Below are 12,152 nucleotides of genomic sequence, written 5' to 3'. Positions count from 1 at the left end.
TGATTGGCTGTGCGCGCCTGAACTGTCAGTCAGGCTGCGCACTGTAGATACAATGTAGCGCAGAGGCGCTACATTATATCCAATGGTGGGAACTTTGCGGTCTGCGGTAGACCACGAGGTTAAGTGGGGTCACTCTTGTGGATGGCCCCACTTAACCTCGCGGTCTACCGCAGACCGCAAAGTTAAATTACCTAACTAGTATGTCAATGTCTATCTCTTCTTTGTCTCATCTGGTATGAAGTATGAGTTTAACACAACTTGCACCCTATTACATTTAGCCCAATATGCCCTTGCAGGGATCAGTAGTAAAAACTTGTGCCATATTTAGACTCATACCCTCAGGTTAAAAAGTGCCAGTTTAGACTTACAGTATGAGTCTGCAGAACCACTAACTGGGTTAGCGATTCATAATGATGCCACCAGCCAATCGATGTGAGACCAACACCATGGCAAACGTTTTGGCAATTCAAATTTAGATACTTTTATCCGACAATTCTCTCTTCACTCTTTTACATACACACAACTTACTGTTTGTTTTAATCCAAATGTTTTAGCTTTATTTTTATGCAGATTCATTCTGTTCAGAGCATGAGCCAGAGCATATACTGACATGTATGTATAGTGGGGCTTTGATTCTGCAACTCCATGAAATGTCGGTGGAAGATGATTTTTGCCACTACAATTATATCCAGAAAAGTTATATATAAGCTGATAAACAGTATTTTTGAAAATGTTTTTTGAAAGACAATGATAAACACGGAGCCAAATATCCTCCAGCATTGGGTCATTTGGTCTTTCAAATGGGTTTGCATTGTTAATAAAACGATAAATGTTGGGGAATTTTTTAGGAGGCAGTATAAAAATTAGGCTGTTATTGATGGACGGGTAGAAGATATTGTCCAAATATTTTACATTAGTCCATGTTTCATGGAGAATCAATGTAAAATTTTCATTTATAGCTTCAGTCTTATCAAAATATTCAACATAACTTATGGAGAAAAGACCACATATTACTATAATTCTAGCTGTAAATTGTTTAATCTCCTGAATTTTTCTTCTATTAATTTCTGTGTTACTAGAAAGTTTAATTGTAAACTCAATGCAGATCCCATGCTGGCTCATCAGTTTACTCAGTTCTAGTAATTCCATGTCCCCACTACCATCACTTGGTGTAATAACTCCAACCCAGTTCCAACCAAAATGTAGCAGACACTTAACAATAGCTGCATAACGGTCCTGGTCATCTGGGACAATCCGGGAAAAAGTTGGATATAATTCTCTGTCATTTAGAAGAGGGTCAGTGGCTCCATAATTGATCTATGGATATAGAGTATACTGTTAGATTCATGGTGTTTAGGTTGCAAAAAATGTAATCAATACAATACAGTACAATTTATTGTCATCGGGGAAAAAAACAAGTTTCACAAATGAAATTACTTTGTGCAAATACATCAAAGCAATTACAGTAAATAGCAAATAATAAATATGTACATAAAAAACATAAAACAATTCAGATATTTAACATTTGTATTGCTTATGGAAGAAAACTGTCATGTAAACGCCCAGTGCGTGCCTGAAGGGTTAACTCTTCTGTGCTTTGTAAATATTACTTTTTATATGATCAATTTCCTTATAATAAGTATAGTGTAAAAGTGAATATTTCTACCTCCCTAATGAAGGGTTAAAACATGCTATATGAACTGTTATGTGTTTGCATAGATGCGTGCTACCCTGTGCTGGATACCTTTATCTGCTCATACAATACCAGGCTTGTATGTGTCTGCTTCTCAAGGACAGTTCCATACCAGATCAAACCTGTATTACTATTTCTGTGTTATCAAATATCCTGTGTTACATACTTTGTTAAATGTTTTGAGAAACTTGTAGAAAACCCATATATGCATATCCTTCCACTGCGGCAGTTCCTAGCCAATCATGTTATGTTAGCCCCTTTTGTGTTCTGTCCAATTAGTTATTGACTTTGGATATACACGCCCTAAATCCTTTCTTTTATATACTTATGTTTAACGAACAATAAACAGTGTGAATTTTTACTGCTTGTGTTGTGCATGTAACTGATAGCATAAAGGTTTACACTCCCAGACGTCTGAGAGGCCATCACATCGAGGGTTAAAGAATATAAGGGCAAATCCTTTCAGCTGGGGGCTATGTCCGGGATTCAGTGATCGTCCCTGAATGGTAAAGATAGAGAATTTATTGTCTGTCTTTGCCATACAGGATTGCGGTCATACACTGAAGCTGAATCCGTGTCAGTGTTCCGGGAACACGTGACAAGGTAATATTTAAGTCCGGGACTTAATATTACGAAGTTTTATGTAAAAGCATAAAACAGGTATCAGGGATACCATAGAATCTTTAATGTCTGGGACTTAAAGATACGTCTGAGAAAGGACCCGGGGTCCAAGCGCAATTCTCCAAAGACGTCAGTATCTGGGATACTTAAAATAGACCTGGGGTCTATACGTAACGTAGATTATACCTCGATTTGATCGTCTATATATATTCTTGTATGTTTGTAGTGAGATAAGTTCTTATATTTGGTCCAGACGGCTGGTAAGTTTTCGTCTGCCAGATATCTTTACTCAAACACTTTTCTTGCTTCCTGTTTAAAACGCTGTATTTTTCTGACATCTTGTACGAATGGTAAGTATCGTACTCGTCAAAAGATTTCATGTTCTCACTATACAGATAATATTGTGATATTGTCAATGACTAATTAACTGGTTAAGCTGATGCATGCATAGAAAGTTATTGTAAATTGCATTGTTATTGTAAATTGCATTGTTATTGTAAAATTGCATAGAACGTTGGTGTAAATTGCATTTTTTACTATGGGAGGGGGTCAGAGTAAGACAGTCATTTACCCCCCACCTTTACCAGGGGAAACATGCAAGATGTATGTCGCCCGCAACTCTACCTCAGAGTATTACTTAGTTAACCCATGGGTGGATAATTTAGCGGGATGGATAGAGAAAGCAGGACAGGACCCATTCCTACGGGAAGGCAGTAATTACCCTTTCTATATGGAGATTTAAGAAAAAATGTCAGTTTCCAACAGCACAGAAGCGAAGCTGCAGTGAAACTATAAATCTTTGAAATCCCTCTCCCTCCCCCTTGCATTCCAATGTATCCTGCGCTCAGAGACACAAATCTCTTGGCAGCAGTAACCCTTTCACACTAGATGGGATCGCCTCCAACTTCACTGCTGGAGGGTGCGTCCACTAGCTCTATCCCTAGCACCAATAACCCAGAGTTTAGATAATAGTAAAACACTGTCCCAAGCCCACTATTACCCTCGATGGCTGTATATCTTGTTTGCGCAAAGCTTGCAAAGGACGCAGCTATACACATATGAAGGAAGTCTTTAAAGCCTGTGCTTTTTTGCCTGTCGCTGTGGCTTGTAAACAGAAACCTTCATAGTCTGTTACTGCGTTTTGGAAAAGGTTTAAGGACTGCTGGACAGATGACGCTGGCTTACCTTTGCTTAACTCAGAAAGCTTACTCACTTCCCCACTCACTCATAACTATCGGAACTCCAGACGCTTTGACAGACAGAACCAACCCCGCAGTCAGGGAAGATTCCAAAGACCCCGCGCACTGACGGGGCCCGGAGGAGGGCATCCCAGCCTTTATTCAACTCACCCGTCATAGTAAAGATTCACCTCTGCTGCCACTTATTATAAATGGAAGTAAAATTCCCTTTTTAGTGGACAGCGGTGCAACAACCAGTGTTTTGTGTTCTGACTTATGCAGTATCCCCTCTCACCAGAAAAGATAGAAGGTCTCCGCCCCATGATACAGCAATTCTTACAACAGGGTATTCTCAGACATATTGTATCACCATACTGTACTCCTGTGAACCCTGTTGCAAAAGCTGATGGCAGTATAAGATTTGTACAGAATCTCAGAGCGATCAATCAGCTAATTGTCCCAATTGCACCAATTGTTCCAGATGTAAACTCACTCATTTCTGCAATCCCTGCAGATGCTGCGTTCTTCTCTGTAATTGATTTGAAGAATGCCTTTTTTCAGCATACCTGTAGATTCACAGACACAATTACTTTTGCCTTTTCTTTTGAGGGTAAACAACTTACCTGGTGCAGATTATTGACGCACCTGTTGTCTCCAGGCCACATTGAGGCCCTGGCAACCTCACCATGGTTCAGTCCTGCTACAGTATGCAGATGATCTGCTGCTCTGTAGTAAAACTGAGGAGGCCTGCCGAGAGGATGGTGTTTCATTACTAAACTGGCTTTGTGAATGTGGACACAAGGTGTCCAAAATAAAAATGCAATGGTGTAAAAAGCATGTTGATTACTTAGGTTTTGTGCTCACTCAGGGAGAGAGGAAGGTCAGTCCACAACGCATACAGTCTGTATTGGGCCTGGTCACCCCAACTACCCAGAAGGAACTACTGTCCTTCCTGGGTATGGTAAATTACTGCAGACAGTGGATTTCTGATTGCTCCTATTATGATAACATTTTGAGACAAGCCACACTGAAGGACAAACCTAAAACTGTACAATGGTCACAAGAAATGTTAACTGCATATGAAAGTTTAAAATGTATGTTGATGAAAAGTCCGGCACTTGGCCTCCCCAATTATGTACTACCTTTCCATCTATATGCAAGGGACAATTGTAAAACCATGGCGGGGGTGCTCACACAGTTTCATGGAGGGAAGTTGCGCCCCGTGGCATTTTTTTTCCCAAAGTCATGCCAGTGTCTGTGCAAGGTATGCCTGCCTGCCTCAGGGCTTTGGCAGCCTGTGCAATGGTTGCAGAAATGACCACTACCCTCACTTTAGGCCACATCACAGTACTCCACACCACACATGATGTCCTGGCAATACTTAAAGGCTTACACACACAGCACATGTCAGCACAACGCCTTAGTGGATATGAAGTACTCCTTTTGAGTAACCCTACCCTTACCATCAAGTACACTGCTAGTTCTTCTGGCCCTGCACCCATTCTCAATACCCTTTTGGGCTTGAAAGGTCCTGAGGATGAACCACCCGACCTACATGACTGTGCTGCTTCCATTGAAGCTGAAACTTCTCCCAGACTTGACATGTCTCCCGTTCCCATACCAGGCGCAGACATAGTTTTTGTTGATGGCTCCTGTAGTAGGCCCAATGACAATACATACCAGGCTGGCTATGCCATTGTCACCCTCCCTGACACTGTGTTGGAAACCCTGCCAATACCTTATAAACCCTGCCAATACCTTATCAGTCCGCGCAAGCTGCAGAACTCATTGCACTCACTAGAGCATGTCCCTCCCTTGACAACGTCCATCTGCTCACTCAACTTCAAGCTGCTGCGACTAATACTGATCTCTCCGACTGGACTTACCCAATTCTGCAGAAAAAATCCTAAATCAGGATTAATCTGCAAAGAGGGGAAACCCTGTATACCCCAGTCCAGTGCCCCTTTGCTCGTTGCCCAGTGCCGTGGTGTTGGTCACCGTGGTGAAGCCACAACACTCCTCCTACTAACCAATGATTTTTATGTTACTAATGCCAAATCACTTGTGGACCAGTATGTTAGCAGATGCATCACTTGCCTCAGGAACAACCCTAATAAAGCTAAACACCAGCATCTTGAATACCCCACAGAAAACTCTAGGATACTCCCCATTTGAAATACTAATGGGTAGACCCTTTTCCTACACCCTGGGCTAAGAAACCACTAGTAATACAGGAAGGAGATCTAGAACTCATCAGAGAAGAGTATGTCAGGTCCCTGATAACAAAACTGAATGAAATTGAACATGAGGTTGTTTGTAAAAACCCTTTTGAATCCACAGGAACCTACACACCCCTTTAAAGTCGGAGACAGAGTCGTGGTGAAGGTGCTCCCCAGGAACAAGAGCCCAGGAGACTTCACCTATGGTCCAGAGACAGAGGTCGTAGCAGTTACCCGAACAGCAGTCCTGACAGAGGAAAGTCCTACCTGGATCCATGCATCCCGAGTAAAAAAGGTTCCTAGACCAGACCTAGAGAGGGAAGCAAGTGATTCCAGTGAGGTACGAACCGGGGCAGACAGCCCTGACCTCCCACCTAGCGAAGAAAGAAGAACAGAAGAAGATGAGGAACCTGCCCCCTATCTCTATCCTGGGGACTATCTCGATAGCCCTACTGGCCCTCATTCACCTCACAATATGTGAAGTCGACATCACACAAACAAATGGGATCCCCACCTTGTGGTATAATTCCTCTAACACACACGTAGCCACATATATCCTTGACTATTTTATGTTCCCCAAAATTGCTGATGACAAATATTATATACAACAAAGGAGGAAATCAGGAATGTCTGAGACAGTATATATTTGTGTTACTGACGAATGGTACTATGACATTAGATATTATGGATCTAATTGTAATTCCTGGGAAGCTGTGAGGTGGAATACAGGAGCAGATTGGAAATATGGCCCATCATTTGCAAAAAAAAAATAGATATAGCAAATATCCCCAAAACAAACCTTTAAAGCCCCATATTGCCACTTCTAAAGATATGGTGGCTATTACTAACCCTACCTTTGAAGACACCCTAGCTATTGAAACTGGTTTCTCTGACATTAATTTTGGTTGGAATGGATGAAGTATAGTGCTAACAAACACAATAAAAGCAACTGTTATGTCTGTGGCAAATCTAGGCCCCACCTAGGTACAGTGCCCCTTAATATACCCCTAGAACAGGAAAATTGTTTTTTCAGCCTTTTTAATGATCACCGATGACCCCACTCCTCCCTCTAATACTCCTGCTAATCGAAAGAAAAGAGCACTCCCAGGAGGTAGCTTTGACCCCACGTATACATTGATGCTATAGGGGTCCCAAGAGGTGTTCCAAATGAGTTCAAAGCTAGAGATGAGGTGGCTGCGGGTTTTGAGTCATTGTTTCCTATAGTAACTGTAAATAAAAACGTAGCCTGGATTAATTATATATATTATAATCAACAAAGATTTGTTAATGATACCAAAGATGCTCTTAAAGGTATAGCTGAACAGCTAGAAGCCACTTCCCAAATGACATTCCAAAATAGAATGGCCCTTGACATGATCCTAGCAGAAAAAGGCGGTACATGTGTTTACATTAGTAAGGTGGAAGGCTGTTGTACATATATTCCTGACAACACTGGTCCCAATGGTAAGGTTACTTTAGCCATAAACAAGTTAGAAACCTTATCCATAGAACTTAAGAAAAATTCAGGTATTGATAACCCATGGAGCCAATATTTTGGATGGTTTGAAAATTGGAAACAGGCTCTTGTGCAAATAAGCATATTCATACTTGTAACTTTAATTCTTGTAGGCATTATAGTTTATTGTGTAATCCCCTGTGGAAAGAAACTTACCTCCAAAGGCATTGATAAGGCCCTGATGTACTATGATATAACCACCAGTCCTGTCACCTCCTCTGATAGTAAGGGACCCGACGACTATGTCCAATATCTCAAGAACTGGAGGAACAAGAAAGGAGCCTCACTCAAGAATCATGTCATATAATAATCATGATTCTAAGAGGGGATTGAAGGGTTAACTCTTCTGTGCTTTGTAAATATTACTTTTTATATGATCAATTTCCTTATAATAAGTATAGTGTAAAAGTGAATATTTCTACCTCCCTAATGAAGGGTTAAAACATGCTATATGAACTGTTATGTGTTTGCATAGATGCGTGCTACCCTGTGCTGGATACCTTTATCTGCTCATACAATACCAGGCTTGTATGTGTCTGCTTCTCAAGGACAGTTCCATACCAGATCAAACCTGTATTACTATTTCTGTGTTATCAAATATCCTGTGTTACATACTTTGTTAAATGTTTTGAGAAACTTGTAGAAAACCCATATATGCATATCCTTCCACTGCGGCAGTTCCTAGCCAATCATGTTATGTTAGCCCCTTTTGTGTTCTGTCCAATTAGTTATTGACTTTGGATATACACGCCCTAAATCCTTTCTTTTATATACTTATGTTTAACGAACAATAAACAGTGTGAATTTTTACTGCTTGTGTTGTGCATGTAACTGATAGCATAAAGGTTTACACTCCCAGACGTCTGAGAGGCCATCACATCGAGGGTTAAAGAATATAAGGGCAAATCCTTTCAGTGCCCTTAAAGACCTGAACCTCTTTTGGGATGGTACAGATAGAGCCACACTAGTCGTGGCTCTTTCTGTGCCTGGGCATGCCTAATGACAAGAGCGTCTCATGCATGCCCAAGATGGAGATGAGCCCCATTCACTAGCATGGGAGAGCGTCTCCGTCTTGCGCCCGGATGGAGATGCTCAGAATGGGAGCGTCTCTGTGCACTCCCGGCGTGACTAGATGGACGGATCACCTAGTCACACCGAGAGTACACGCCTGCAATGGAGCCACCTCAGATGAGAACTGCTCCATCTGTAGTTTAACAAATACCTTATGAAAAGGATGACTAGGGTCCAGTAAAATATTTTTAGATCTCTACCGAACTCTAGATTCATAGAGATCATGGATGGTTGGCAACCACACTCCAATGATCTTACCAGTGGACCTTACCATGCAATAGCAAGGTACAAGAGCACCTTTATTACACTAAACATACATGTAAACCCATAACCACAATATATATACAGGTAGCATTAATAACAATTCCAGTTAAAACTATATAAGTCACAAACCACCGAAAGGGACCCACCACCTACCTAATCAGTCAATAGTCACCTCTCAGGGCACTTGAGCACGATCCTTTGGCTATTAGGCTCCGCTGGGTGATCATCTGCCAGACTTGCTGATCCCGGCCGCTATTAACCTGAAGGTCCATCACCTGCCAAAGGTAGGGCATGATGACCAGTCACCCGGCTTCAGCTGGCACACCAGCCACACACTTGGGACAGCTTACCGATTGAGGAAGCGCTTAGTTGCCTATACTGGACCCTCTCCGCAAGGCCAGGTCTCCTGATAAATGGGCTTACAGGATCTCCCGACTCCTGGCAAAAGCCTCATTTCAAACCTTCTCACAAGGAAAGAGCTTCACTCCACTCTCTCCCTAAATCCTTGCACGTCACCATGTAAAATCTCTGCTGCTTGTCTGGGATTGGTTGGATTTTTAATCCTAATATTTAAATGTGTCCAGAAAAGCTAGATGGTCCCATGCTGGGAAGGTGCCTGACTGTGTTCCAAGACCAGGCTAGAACATAGGCCCCTAATTATGGAGTTAAGAAGGTTGGCTGCCCCCGTTAACCCCTTGGAGTCATTTGTAATGTCACAAGCCATTCAGCTGATCAGGGCTTCCTGTACATCACACAGCCAGATAGCCATAGAACAGCTTACGTTGCTGACCATAAACAAGACCTTACACCTTTTAGTGAAATAGCAGTACAATCACATGTAATACATGTAATAGGCATTTTGTAGGAAACAAATCTGTGCTAGAAAAACATTCCCTGACAGGCACAACCATATAACAAGAGGGATAATCACATAAATACTGTACATATATGTGACGACGCTGCCGGCAAGTTCCACAAATATGCCAATTTGAGAACTGCCACATGCGATGTATGGGGTCACTTTTGACACACGGGATTATATAAATACTTTCAGCTGCCACCAGCAAAGACTTTTCAACGTATTACGGACGTTGCAGGCGTCTTCAGCTTTACCTGTCACACACACACTGCAATACTTAGAAAAATAGGTAAGCGTGAGCCACACAGGCGTTGAGTTCATAAGAACAACAGAATCAGAACTAAAATTAGGATTTTAATTTCAAGAATACTTCAGAGCTTTGGTTACAAAAAGGTTACAAAGATTATTAAGAATATTTAAAAAAAACACACAGAATACAGCAATCTCAATAAATGAAAAGGAAATAAAAACTTACAGAAACCTTAATTCACTTATACAAACGAATATTGGATACTTCTGCCATGGGGGACTTCACAGAAACTCAGGTCACCTCCAGCATACTAGTTGTATCCCCAAGAGATCACAACTTCTATTTTCATGAGTGGGACAGATGTAGTCTCCAGCTTTATCAGGCCCTCTCCCTTGGGATTTTTAACCACTTTCCTGCTGGACACAACACCTACACCAGGTTTTACATACGTGGTGCTTGGCAACAGCCAAGGGGGGAGGTAAGGGGTGTCAAAGAAAGCAAGGTTTATGACATTAGCCAGGAAACAGGATCCCTGGTCTGTTTACAGCCCTTTGTTGAGAACAAACAAATGGCATTATCAGCCCTCAATGTCCAGAGCTTGCAAATCTCTGCTTTTGATGTAGAGATGTCATGCCCCTTTACAATGGTACAGTCAGGCACATTTCATCTCAAACTTTATGGTCTGCAGATCTCTCCCAGCCTGGCCTATTGGGGTCAAATGCAGGATATTGCCTGTCAGCCATGTTGTCACATCTCGGCTGAAAAGAATACAAAATTATATATATACTGGTCCAAGTTTGCTGAGACAGTGCTAATCGCTATGTTTTAGGTAATTATATATATCACGGTACGTGTTGTCTAAAGATGTTTATGTCACTAGGCATTACGGAGTTTTAATATTTTATGCATTTTATATATGTGTGTCAGTTGGGTCTCTTGTAACCTACACTGTCTTATTGATTGCACGATTGTTTATGTTTATAGAGCGCACCATGGCAACGACCTCCCCCGCCCCCTGCATGACGGCACTGGTAGCTCACGTCACGGGGTAGGGTCACCTGACCGGAAGCGCTGAGCCCGGAAGCCGAGCAGCGGCGAGGAGAGGACGGCTGGAGGCGCCTGGTAAGTGTATTTAAATGCATGTGTTTCACTTGTTAAGTTCACTGTGTGTCCTGAAGACGGGGGCTTGCACCCCGAAACATCGATAAAGTTTTTCCAAACAGAGTTCACCTGTTTACCACAAGACTCCTGAGTGCCGCCTCGTTTTTTGCAAAGTATATATACCGAGACAGCACAGTCCGGACTGGAGGGCACCGGAGCAAGAGCCATGCTCAGATAGCCTGTGGGAGAGTGCCAGACCATCTGTTCACTATAATATCGGTGTGTCGGTGAGGAGCTCACGAACACCGCTAGTCGTGGCACCCCGTGGCATCGTTTTCAATAATTCAGGACGCTTCCAGCATTTTATGTTATTCACGTTTATCACGGATTGATTCCAGCACAGCTGTTGCACCACGAGCAATTTTTCACACAAGTCACAGCAGGGAGCAACCCCAGCTGTCTGCATAGCGATTGGGACGCTGCCTCAGCAATCCAGGCCAGTTAACAATCCTTGTTCATCAGGTCCACCTCACAAGATGGCGCAGGGTGGAGAAGATATTGATGATTTATCCACATATTTTTCTCAGTGTGAAAATTTTGAAACACTAAGCTTCTCAGAAGCAGAGGCTGAAAATATCCTGTATACGGAGCCTGCGTTCAGCACGGATGATGTCACCACCAACGATGAACTATACCGAGATCTGTTCAAACTCAAGAAAAGGGAGATTGACTTTTTGTACCACGGGAAAACCCTGTCTGATTATTACAGGGCAAAGCAAATACCACGTGGGTTCCGAATCCACAACATGCCCACCATTGGCAGATACAGCATACCATTTTGTAAACACTGGATATCGGTGTTAAATAAGTGCTCCATGGACTTAATTCTCTTGGTAATAGAAGAGTCCAAGAGAGAGCTTGCCATCACCAAACAAAATATCATTAAATTCGAAGGGGAACATCTATCCAACTTATCCTCAGATACAGCCACCAAATGGATGGAGAAACTGTCACAGCAAGTAGAGCAGTACCAACGTGAGCTGATTAAATATAAAAAAGATAAGTTGGCATGAGTACAGCAGGATTACTTACAACACAAAGTGTATTCCTGGCTGGGAGCAAATACACCGAGACAGCAACAAGGCCCTAGAGGCATGTTTAGAAAAAGACCTAGTGTACGCTTCACCAGCACATCTGCCAGTGACACTGATGAGCCCAACACCAGCACGGGGGCTGATATGAAACAGACGGGCCCTTTAGGGGCACGCACCCGCACTGGAGGCAACGACCGAAGAACAAACCCACGAGGAGGGGCGGGCAGACGAGGAGGAGGGAGAGGAGCGAAATCAGAGAAAAAGCCGCCGAAAGGAACGCGCAGCT

General features: G+C 42.6%; 1 protein-coding gene across 1 annotated transcript in view; it reads right to left on the bottom strand.

The window, feature by feature from the left end:
* Positions 1–11,000, bottom strand: part of LOC135052481 (vomeronasal type-2 receptor 26-like) — a 51,602-nt gene extending 40,602 nt beyond the window's left edge. The window contains exons 1-2 of the mRNA XM_063957435.1: positions 10,956–11,000; positions 529–1,317 (exon numbers count right to left, since the gene is read on the bottom strand). Coding sequence (XP_063813505.1) covers positions 529–1,317; positions 10,956–11,000 — 834 coding nt within the window. The remainder of the gene's footprint in view (positions 1–528; positions 1,318–10,955) is intronic.
* Positions 11,001–12,152: the final 1,152 nt, after the last annotated feature.

The sequence above is a fragment of the Pseudophryne corroboree genome, chromosome 1 (assembly GCF_028390025.1).
Source record: "Pseudophryne corroboree isolate aPseCor3 chromosome 1, aPseCor3.hap2, whole genome shotgun sequence".
In the NCBI taxonomy this organism is placed as follows: domain Eukaryota; kingdom Metazoa; phylum Chordata; class Amphibia; order Anura; family Myobatrachidae; genus Pseudophryne; species Pseudophryne corroboree.
Note: the sequence above shows the minus strand (reverse complement) of the source record. Positions and strands in the feature narration are given on the sequence as shown.